This window comes from Brassica rapa, chromosome A03 (assembly GCF_000309985.2).
Source record: "Brassica rapa cultivar Chiifu-401-42 chromosome A03, CAAS_Brap_v3.01, whole genome shotgun sequence".
Classification (NCBI taxonomy): Eukaryota; Viridiplantae; Streptophyta; class Magnoliopsida; order Brassicales; family Brassicaceae; genus Brassica; species Brassica rapa.
In genome coordinates, this window is record NC_024797.2 from 27,333,517 (window position 1) to 27,345,325 (window position 11,809).

The following is an 11,809-nucleotide window of genomic DNA, read 5'->3' on the forward strand; positions in this document are numbered from 1 at the left end:
AGTTGATCTCTATTACATGCCAAACCTTATTTGCTATTATATGCTACAAGTTTAATGTTCTTTTGTTTAATATTTCTTAAATCTATTTATAATACAGATTATAGATTTATATAGAGAAGCAACAAATTTCATGCTTGTGCTAATTGACTAACTGGCCAAACAAATTGAATATGTCCAACGACAATATTAAATAAATTACGAGTGAATTGTGCATAGATAAAATAATAATATTGTTTAACATCATCTCCAACAAGACACTAAAACACCAATAATTCCATTCCTAACAAGACACTAAAATTGACACAATAAGGGTTAATATGTATTGATAAGATTTGGATGTCTTTAGTCACATTTCCACAATCAGAACGAGAGTTGAAGTTTCCAAAATAGATAAACTAACAAAGTTTAACGTCATGAAATAATAATGGTGTACACGAAAGTATCCAAAAAGCAAAATTGAAAAGAGTAGCTTTTGTGGGGATTCGGTGAAAACTATAGGAAGATTTGATTTAGAAGTGAGTTGGAGGTGATGCATGTACATTAGGCTTTTGTCGGAAAAGCTGTGAAAACTATGACTTATTATGTCCAATATCTGACTCGGACTCATACCTTTTCTTTTCTTTGTAGTACTTGAGAACCTACATGAAGGATCTCCACTTTCACAATTGGCCTTAAAACAATGAGTTGACTTGTGAAACCTAAATCTTGGCTTCAACACCCTTCTTCTCCTTCCAAGTATCTCACATGTAAACTTCCATAATCTCAACCATGTTCTTGTAGTTTTTTCTTGAGGTTTCAATAAAAATTCGAGAATCACTTTCAAAAAGGACATCTTCAGACCCTATATTATCCAAGATATTGCAAAAGAAAACATAGAGTAGCTTCAGCTTCAAGGGAAGATTGAAAACGAGAAAAAGCCTTTGCATTGTACCATATAACCAATAATTTATCATTTGGATGTACACATCCTATGCCACATCTATTCGGACCATCATACCAAAAGACTATCTATATTACGCTTCAGAGTATCTGACGGTGAAGTGCTCCATTTAAGAGTTGGCTGGTTCATCCCTTGCTTTTCAACACAACACACTACATGTGTTAAAAGAAACGATTTTAGAAATGCCAATTGCTCAAAGCTCATGAAACGACGCAGTTCAAAACCTCCAAATTACCAGCCACAGGCCCACAGCCCATTATTAAAGTAAAGCCCAACAAATTTTAAAGCCCAATTAATGATGACGCTTATAAATAGCTCAAAGGTCAAAGCTTACTACGTTGTCGAACTATGTTAGCATCTCCAACTAGATTCGTTGCTCAAAGAATCACACTCCGATCTTCTAATACGATTCCAACGAGCTTCATTCCTCCCTTTCCCAGAGGTTTACCGCAGCGATCAGTGACCAAAGCTTCAGTAGCAGCTATGTCAACCACTTCCGTCAACGCCGTCACAGACGCCGGGAGAGGTTCGATCACTCACGTCATATTCGACATGGATGGTCTCCTTCTAGGTAACTTCCTTGTCTTCGGTCTTAAGAATTTGTTTAAAGTTGGAAACTTTATGCTATTTTGTGAGCATTCAGTGGTAAAAGTCAACAACTTTGTGAGATTACTTAAATGTTTGGTAAAAGATGTGTCTTTGCTTGTCCTAAACTCTCCCCCTATTGTCATGTCTGTTTTTTGTAGACACTGAGAAGTTTTACACGGAGGTACAGGAGAAGATACTTGCGAGATACAACAAAACATTTGACTGGTCTTTGAAAGCGAAGATGATGGGGAGGAAAGCGATAGAAGCTGCCACGCTTTTCGTTGAGGAATGTGGAATCAGTGACTCTCTTTCCCCTGAAGCTTTCATTGTAGAGAGAGAGTCTATGTTGCAAGACCTCTTTCCCACAAGTGACTTAATGCCAGGTTACAATACAATGAGACTATTAACACAAAGACAAATTTTTCTCCGGTTGTGTTCATTGGTTGAACACAACAGGAGATATATATATATAACTTTTGGTGACATGATCTCTTTCTCTGATATAGGAGCTAGCCGACTTCTCAGACATCTCCATGGGAAAGGGATTCCAATTTGTGTGGCCACAGGGTATCTGTTTCTGCATCACCATCACAATACTACAACATTTAGATTGCAAATGGCGTTTTCAGTTTCCTTTTTTATCTTTTTGCCGTATCTGATCTGTTTGGTATCCTTAATGATATGCAGTACACACACACGACATTTTGATCTGAAAACGCAAAGACACCGGGAGCTTTTTTCACTGATGCATCACATAGTGCGTGGAGATGATCCAGAGGTGAAGCAAGGGAAGCCTGCTCCTGACGGTTTTCTTGCTGCCGCTAGGAGATTTGAGGTCATTAATACTATACATGACTGTACTAGCTAGTGGTCTTTCGACCTTCAAAATAAATTGAGAGGTAGTAAACTAATAATGTATGTCCCACTCTTCTTTGTGGGTTTTATAGGACGGTCCTGTAGATCCACGCAAGGCTCTGGTGTTTGAAGATGCTCCTTCTGGAGTCATGGCAGCTAAAAATGCTGGAATGTAAGTTGGTTTCTGACAACATTCTGCAAGTCCCCTCAGCGGATGAGCAGTTAGTGATTGAGTTTGAGAGTCCCTAAAAGGTTAACATGTGATTCTTTCTTCGATGGTGTGTGAGCAGGAATGTGATAATGGTACCGGATCCAAGATTGGACAAGTCCTACTGTACCGTTGCAGATCAAGTTCTAGCCTCTCTGCTACATTTCAAACCAGAGGAATGGGGCTTGCCTCCTTTCGAGGATTCACAAAACTAAGACCACAAAGCTTCAGTGTAACATTATCCTCAAGCCACATGATACTTGACTGGCTCGGTTTTATTCTTTTATGATTGAAGACCTGTACTCTGGCTGTATGGGAAACAATGTTCATACACTTGACTGACAATAAAACGATTTGATTCCTGTTGGGGTATTTTTTCTTTCATGTTATGATTTCATAATAAAATTCGAATACTTTAATATGGTTTGGTGAGTGACTTCGACATTACCAAAACTCTGTGTTGTTGATAGTGATTACAATGTCATGAACATAAACTTGTTGATAGAGAGTTAGAGACGAAGCAAAGGGATATACCAGCAATATGAAAGTCTTTTTAACCAAAAAATTTCTGCTCTAATTTTGTATAAACCAACTCTTCAGGTCCATCAAGAAACATCAACTTCCACGAATCATTTCAGTTTTTGTTTTTCGGAAAATTTACAATATCTAAAAGATCCAACATATCTGGAACAAAAATGAATTCAAGAATTGCCTGTTTCGGCTCTAGAATCCTTCCCTCAGATAACTGTGCTTGTGTAGTTAGGGAAGAGGTTGACCAATGTGTCGAGAGTATCAGGATGAAACTTCCTCGCAAACAGATAACAAGGCCGTCTAATCCCGTTCCATGTACATGGCCAATGCAGCTCATCTCCATGCTTCAAAACCACAAGTCCAAAATTATAAAGAAAGAGAAGAGAGAAGTAAAGACCACAAAAGAGAGATCTGCTAGAGAGCATATACCTCTCCCACACTTGTGACGTGTGTACTCATCTCTTCGGTCTGACAAGCGAGAAACGAGGATAATAAGAAGCTAATCATGACAACTTTCAAGAGATTGTGTTTTCTAAACATACCGTGACGTTTTTCATGAACTCTAGTGATATCTCATTTGCCGTGTGAGTCTTTGGATGCCACTGTCGTTCAGACCAATCAACATAAGTCACTGACCAGTTCGAGATCCCCATAGGATCAATCATCTGAAAAAAAGATCCAGCAAACAAACAAAAATGTTTCAGCATCAAGAAGACTGCAGAAGATGGGTGTGTGTGAGTTAAGAAAGCATATACTCACACTGAAGAATGTTGGCAAGTAATGTTCATCTGCAATACAGTTTTTGTCAGCCTCTATCCCTGGCTGAAATTCATATAAACTTTCTCGTCAGAATCAGAACTGAAGAGAACTAAAAACGAAAACTAATCAGCTGCAGGACAAACTTACTCCACAATACTCTCGGAACCTTGAGTAGTAGAGACCATCAGCCATCACTATAACCGCGTGTTGCCGCTTCATTGTGAACCACTGGCCAGAAGAAAAGACACCACAAACAGTCAACAGGAGTAGCAACATACTACTAGTTAAGACAAGCTCTTAAAGACTAAGGCTTGTCTTTTTACCTGAGCACCCTTTCTAAAATCTTCCCTAGCAATCTCAGGTAACATGTGTTCCATATGTCTACCAGTTCCATGAGGACCAGGATCCACAAAACTTGAGAAAAACAAAAATAATTGAAGCTTGTGTCAATGAACATCAAACAAAAAAACTCTTTTCTTTTGATTAAAGAGATTAATTTACCTCTCAATGAAGCTGACGTTGGAATAGAGCAAATATCTATAAGTATAGTCAAAGGTATGCAAGGGTATACAACTGCATAGAGGAACAAAGTTATTTTTTTTTAGTTGTGGAGAAGAACTTAATTGAGACACAGTCGTTACCTCTCTGAAAGAAGAACAAAGTGTTGGTTGTCAGGATCTTCAAGAGCACTAACTAGCAACCTCTTCTCTGCATCAACCATAGAGATCCTTCCCCAAGTGACCTCATCACTATGGATCTCCCTATCAGAAAAGTGACTACTGATATGAACTGGCCGTTCCTTGGACGGGTGGATGTAGATAGAGAACTTCCCTTCATGACCCTTCAGATTAAAACCATGATTCATTAGCGGATATAATGCAAGTGCAATTCGTTGAGGTGTGTTAGTTACCGTGAAGAACTCATCCCAGAGCTTCTCAAACGGCAAAGTCCCCGGAGTCAAGAACAAGAAGGCTATTTTGGAGTTTTCTGTTACGACGGGAGGCGTTTTGAGTATGTCTCTGACCACTGCTCTAGCTGCCACCTCCTCGTCGGTGTGTTTCCTGACGTGAACAGGTAGCCACGAGGAGAGAGCCTTAGAGGAGTTATTGCTGTGTCGTGGGGACATGCGAGTGCAGATGAGAAGCATGCTGAACACTGAAACTGACAAGACCAGCCATAGGGGCTTCTTGAGAGATGTGTGGTGACGTGGCGGCCCTTGATAATTCTTCTGCGCCTCAACCATTTGATGAAACCAAATCACGCCTCCAAACACACCTCCCTTGTCGTGCCTTCTAGTTGAAAGGCATACAAAGATTGAATCTTTATTTCATACTTCTTTTAAAGTGGCATTGCCTGAAGAAGAAAGATCCAGACCGGAAAACACGGAGATATTAAGTAACGTTTCAAACTAATCTTTAAAGAAGAAGAATCCAATCAGCAAAATGAAGAATTGTGAAAACCGCAAAAAAAATGCACGTTGTTCCCGTGATTCAGTCCTCACTCTAGCACACGTAGGAACTTAACTGAAGTCTAAGTAAGTCTCGTGAGCAAGCTAAAGTCCAAAAGCTATAAATCTCAGATTCGCTTTCCAGCATAAGAGCAGTTACAAAGACTTTAAAGAGGCACTCAAAGTGCATGTTTACCTTAATAAAACTTCGAGCTGAGCTGAAACAAAACGGTAGAATGAAGAAAGACAGAGTCTTTGTCCAAACCCAGATCTCAAAAAGTCAACTTTGATCCTCTTCTTCAAGATCTAGGGCAGCAAACAGGAGTGATTCTGCGAATATATGGTCGAAAGAGAGAGAGAGAGAGAAAAGGAGTGTGTTTTTTTTTTTAATTTCTAAAAGCATGCACACAAGTAAACTGTTAATGTCAAGACGCTTCAGAGCCTTTTCATTGGGTCTTTTTATACTTTGATCACTAGAGACTTTTTTGGTGAATCAGCATGTCTTGTTTTCTATTTTCTCTTAATATTTTGTTATTAGATCAAAAGGATCTACATTTCTATTTTGTGTTGGATTTGAGTTGGCTTCACGACTCTTTGAACCTTTTTAATTTTATTTTTAATGGGTAATGGAACATAAATGTTACCAAGTGGATGGTCTAAATAATGAATTAAGTCCTATCATCGCACTTAACCCTTCAGGACACTCGCCGTTTTGTTCCTACAACGACGCCGGAAGACCTGCTTACGGACATTAATTTATTTGATTATTTTTTATTAGCAACGAAACTCGAATTAACCTGAGATCATGACTCGCACTCTCTTTCTCTGTGGAAGGTGAAGGTCCATACTACAAGCAGAGCTATTGACTCTGCGCAAAAACATACAAGAACTAAAAGTGGCCACGAACGCAAGTGGATATGATGGTATTTAAATTCGATATTGATGTGCACTCATGTATATAGCGGGATCCCTGTATATATATAGCTTTAATCATGTACGCAGAGTCATGTATATTATAAACCGGTATAGTATAAACCAGTGTAATAGAGTCTTTTGGTTTTGGGTTTTGGGATAGGTGTAGAGCTTGGTCAGATTGTATATAAAACCTCCAATTATACATTTTCTTAATTAGCTAGAATAAAATTTACTTATATGGTTTATATTTATGGTAAAGAGCACACAAAATAGAAGTATTTTGTTTTCTAACAAAGTTTCGTCATATTTCATTTCCCATTTCTCAAGAACCTAGCCAACTTCTTACCAAACATGTACTGGATTAAATTATATCAAGGTCATCTGTTTTTATAAATTAGTTTTTAGATAAATTTTAAATATTTTCTTTACAACCTAGTCAATTTATTATTTTCTAAAATCGCTAGAAATTTATGAATCACGAATAGTAATCCAGAAGGAAGTTTAGAAGCATTGAAAAGTTGGAAGAATCACCTCTAATCCAGAATCTGTTTTACCCGATAAGACATTAGTTGACTTGGACCCTTCACGTCTCAGGTTTGAAGCTGACACCACTTCTCTGTCATCAGCAAATCAGGACAATGTAGGTGCTAGTTTTGTATGGCTTGTGTGGATTTCCTTGTTTAGTTTTTTCTTCTTTTCGAATTCAGTTCATCTGAGTTTAAAGGATTAATTCCACTTATTATTTGCAATCTCCTTAAGAAATCCTTGACTTTTAAGATACATAAACTTGTTCTGTATGTTTTATGAATATCCAAATTTCATTAAGAATTTGTTAAAACTTTTTTGTTCACACTAATAATATTATATATTAAACACTGTTTAAAATACATTTATATAAACTTGTTAAACATAAAATTATGTAGAGTATTTCAAATCAATAATTAAAACAGATTAATTAGGTTAGTTGTAGTCCATGTTCTAAAAATCGGCCGCCTAGCCGTCTGGGCACTACACGTCACTTTTCCGTCCCGATTTATGCCAAATCGGTTTAAAAAATCGGATATCTGATTTTTTTCCGCATAAACCGCCTAAATGACCGCCTAGCTGCCTAGATGGCCGCCTAATCTATTTTTTATTTTATTTTATTTTATAATTTTTATTTTACTTTTAATAATATATTTATTTATTTATTTGATCTAAAATTTTATAAATATCATTTGTATTCATAATTTTGATGAAAATTACACTATATTAAGTTTATATATTATATTTGTGTGTTTTATACAGTTTTTAAACATGAAAATATATTAATGTTATACACAAATTAAGATTAACATGTTTTATAACATAGTAAACAATCTAAAAATTCTGTCATGTATAGTTTTCGATTAATTCCCGATTTTCTTTTTGTGTGTTAGGTCCAATCCGACCGTCCGACTAGCGGCTACCGCGTTCCGGAACAGGGGTTGTAGTTGGAGTAAGTGTAATTCAAGAGCCAACAAACATGTCTTATATAATGAAGAAAAAATAGAAGGACTAATAATTTGGTTAACCGATAATGGTCAAAAAGTCAAAACTCCACAAACTTCGTGGAAGAAAGAAAGAAAGAAAGAAAGAAATGATAAGTTATCTAGCTGATAAGTCAAAAGAAATCTCAGCCGTGATCTAGGGTCGGCCCGATGTTAATCCGTGATCAAGTTACCCTGGATCATTTATGGCTAGTGATAAAATTGGAGCATCACATTCATAATATATCCTTAATGGGTATATTATTCATTTAAAGAGAACATGATCAAGTTATTCATAATATATCCATTTATTAATAATAAAATTATTCAGGGTAACTTGATCATGGGTAAACATGATCACCGATGATCTAGTGATCCTATTAACGTTTTGATCAAAAAAGCCCCTTTCAAAACGTCAAAACTTGAATAGAAAACTCAAACAAAAAATTCATACTAGATTTTGACCCGCGCTTTGAAAGCGCGGGATAACATTTTGATTATTTTTTTTAATTTAACAGACTAATTTGTTTTGTCTGAGCTTTAATATTTGAGTTTTGACATCTATAATTGAAAGTAATTTATTTTGACATCTCATAGTAATGTGCGTTCAAGTTTTAGGTTTATATCGGTTCGAGTTTAAGTTTTCAAATTGTTAGGCTTGGGGTTTTCGGACCCATTTAGAACATGAAAACAGAAGGCCCTTTTTTGAAGTCACCTTGAAGTTTTGAAGTATTTACTATTCTATGCCATTGGTTTTGTTTAAACATATGGTTTTAATTAAATGCTTTTGTTTTTTTGTTAATTAATACGCAAATATCGAAACAAAATTTACCTACATTGGCTCCGTTTACTTCTTCATTAACAGTAATCACCTAAAAGTGAGCGAATAATTTATACGCATAAAGGTACCAACTTTAACATTTCTTTTTGTTCAATTCATCAGTTACACTAACCTACTGGTTGTTGGTGCTACAATCTGGGCATCTTCCTGGACAGGTACGAGAGAAAACATGAACTTTATGTTTCTTGACCTGTGAGTAAGCAATGATTATTCTAACTTGTGTTGCAGAATTTTTGTGTGTTTGATGTGGCTTTAGAAGAAACAAATAACGAAGTTGATGATAACACCGACAAAGTTATGGATCAATATGTCATTATTCAATTTTGTCTCTGTTATTAACACCTACAAAGTTATGGTTCAATACGTCATTAGCGATAAAGGAAGCAAAAAACTCTATTTATTTATTCTTCCTCCACTGATCTGATCTTGAATCTCAGTTGAGGTAACTTCAACCATTACAAGGAGACTTTTGTAACAGGATTCATCGTGGATTTCACCGCGGTGTGGCAAGTGGCAACTAGCATTAGTGACTTCTGCAGTGGTTACAGTAATAGATGTCATCGTGTAATCTACATCACAATTCTCTTTAAGCTCTCTAACAAGAGTTAACAAGAGTCAAGATTCTCTTTCAGAAGCTGGTAATATTGTCAAACATATTAAACTATTTTTCAAAAAATACTGTTGAGTGAATAAACCCCAAAAGAAATGTTTAAAGTGCATGATATTTATAATATTAATTAAATTTCAAAAGCAAATATTTACCATCAAATAAAAGGATACCTTACTTATCATTTCATAATATGTTTTCTTCTATACTTATGTCATGGCTAATATTTAGTTACCAAATATAATACTCAATTATATAAAAATCTATATACTTTTGAAATCTATATTTTCGAAATCTAACAATGTTGGGAATATACCTCCATATTTTCATTATTTACTTACTATTTATCTAAAAATCTTACAATCAAATCTATATATTTTCAAAATCTAACAATGTTGAGAATATGAAAGTATATTCTAAAATTTCTTAATATTTATCTAAAAATCCATTAAATAAAATATATAAAGATCTCTTCAATCATTAAAATTTGTATATTTAAAAAATTAATGTAGTTGGAACGCTAAACGATATGAGTCGCTACATACTTTTTGGCAAAGTCAATATTAAAAAAAATCATTGGTATAATAAAGACAATCTCTTTTTTTTTGTGTGTAAATTATATAGACAATCTTGCTTCCCCATATATTAGTCATTACCTAATTACTTTCAAAATTTAAAGTATATGCTTATCCAATCTTAATGTGAACGTAACAACTTTAGTTTCTTGATACTATCAGTGCATATAAGACATAACCTATATGATATAACCAATTTTTTGATATAACCTAAAAAATTTATCGATTGAACCACTGATTGAACCAATATATAATTTTCACTTATTTTTTTAGTTTTTTAATTATGTTTTAGAATCTGTTATATTCTAAATTTTTAATTAAGAAGTTATGTCAAATGAAAAAAAATATAGAAACTCAAGTAGTATTTTCTAAATGGTTTAAACATAAAACATTTTGCTCAAATCTATTTCTATTTTAATGCATCCTCTCAAATATTGATCCATTACGCTTACAATAAAATGATAAATTAGTTTGATTAAAAAATTGTATAGCTAACTTTAATAAAATTGGAGCATCACATTCATAATATATCCACTATTCATATAAACATTCATGAATTAAAATATTTTAAATATCACAATTTAAGTTAAATTGTATTACATAATGGGACATCCATCTGTTTAACCGGTTGCCGAGTCCCATGTTTTAGCGTTTTTTGCGGGTTTTATAGAACTTTTAAATAGCGATTTTTTTTAAATCTAATTGAATTACATATAAGGTCACCGGTTTTGTCAGTTTAACTGCATGTCAGGGTCGAGTTTCAGAACACTAAATATAATATTTCATGTGTAATATTTAAAAATAGATACACAATCAAAAATACAAATTTAAGTTAAATTGAATTACATAATGGGACATTCATCGGTTTAACCAGTTGCCGAGTTCCATGTTTTAGCGTTTTTTGCGGGTTTTATAGAACTTTTAAATCACAAGTTCTTTTTAAAATCTAACCGGATTACATATAAGGTCACTGAGTTTGCCGGTTTTGCCAGTTTAACCACGGGTCAGGGTCGAGTTTCAGTACACTAAATATAATATTGCATGTGTAACATTTAAAAGTAGATACACAATCAAAAAAAAAATTTATATCATATAAATTTGGTTTGTTTCGAAAATATCCCGCGCTTTCAAAGCGCGGATCAAAATCTAGTGATTTTTTTGGATCATTTATAGGTAACTTATAAATGAAAAAAATGTTATCAATGGTTATCCTAAGTTACCCTGGATCATTTAAGTTAAACAATAATAGGATCACGTTTTGATCAATACTATTAAAACACAAGGGGCTTTTTTGAGGTGCCCTCCTGTTTTGAAAATAATTACAGATCTCTGCCACTCAATTATTCTAAACCTATGTTTTTTTGTTATAAATATATTCATCGTGATCTTTTTTTTTCTGGTATTAAGTGGTGGGACCCGCCACTCTATTATTTAGGATGCAAAATGTTTTTGAAAACAAACTGGATTTTCTATTGTTCTCTTCGATTCTTCTTTTCTTCAGACTCTTCTTCGTTCCAGCCTTCTAAAAATATGCGATATTTTTTTTTTGAACAAATATATGCGACATTTTCCGAAACAAAATTATTCTCAACAAACATGAATCATAATTTATCTGCACATTTCTAGACATCGAACATGAATCATATTATGTTATTATATTATGTTTTCATATGTCAATCATTTAAAATTGTCATAACTTTATCATTTTCTAATAGGGAAATAATATATTTTGTTTAACCTAAATATACTAATAAGTAATAATCATTGACCAATATCTCACATATATCGATCAATATGTATGAAAAATACCTAACAATATATTCTCATATATTTTTACAAAAAAAATATAGAAAATATATATCCTCATATTCCATATTTCCATATCAAATCTTGACCACAGTTTAAAAAGTGTTTTTTTTTACAAATACATCCTACATTTATGGCAATTTTTAAGAGGATAGTTTTTTAATAATCCCAAATTTATTTATGAATATTCCTAATCGTAACTAATGTACCTTATTATACTCAAAAATCG

General features: G+C 34.0%; 2 protein-coding genes across 2 annotated transcripts; one reads left to right on the forward strand and one right to left on the reverse strand.

Annotated features, from left to right (window-relative positions):
• Nucleotides 1–1,263: 1,263 nt before the first annotated feature.
• Nucleotides 1,264–3,012, forward strand: LOC103861593 ((DL)-glycerol-3-phosphatase 2). Its single transcript, XM_009139311.2, has 6 exons — nucleotides 1,264–1,511; nucleotides 1,687–1,911; nucleotides 2,035–2,095; nucleotides 2,216–2,363; nucleotides 2,476–2,555; nucleotides 2,674–3,012. The coding sequence occupies exons 1-6, from the start codon at nucleotides 1,289–1,291 to the stop codon at nucleotides 2,804–2,806; spliced, it is 870 nt and encodes a 289-aa protein (XP_009137559.1). The 5' UTR covers nucleotides 1,264–1,288; the 3' UTR covers nucleotides 2,807–3,012.
• An 88-nt stretch (nucleotides 3,013–3,100) lies between these two features.
• Nucleotides 3,101–7,766, reverse strand: LOC103861594 (glycosyltransferase BC10). Its single transcript, XM_009139313.3, has 10 exons — nucleotides 5,525–7,766; nucleotides 4,792–5,234; nucleotides 4,523–4,722; nucleotides 4,383–4,454; nucleotides 4,205–4,295; nucleotides 4,029–4,109; nucleotides 3,882–3,944; nucleotides 3,665–3,787; nucleotides 3,552–3,590; nucleotides 3,101–3,466 (listed from the first exon to the last, which is right to left on the reverse strand). The coding sequence occupies exons 2-10, from the start codon at nucleotides 5,122–5,124 to the stop codon at nucleotides 3,329–3,331; spliced, it is 1,140 nt and encodes a 379-aa protein (XP_009137561.1). The 5' UTR covers nucleotides 5,125–5,234; nucleotides 5,525–7,766; the 3' UTR covers nucleotides 3,101–3,328.
• Nucleotides 7,767–11,809: the final 4,043 nt, after the last annotated feature.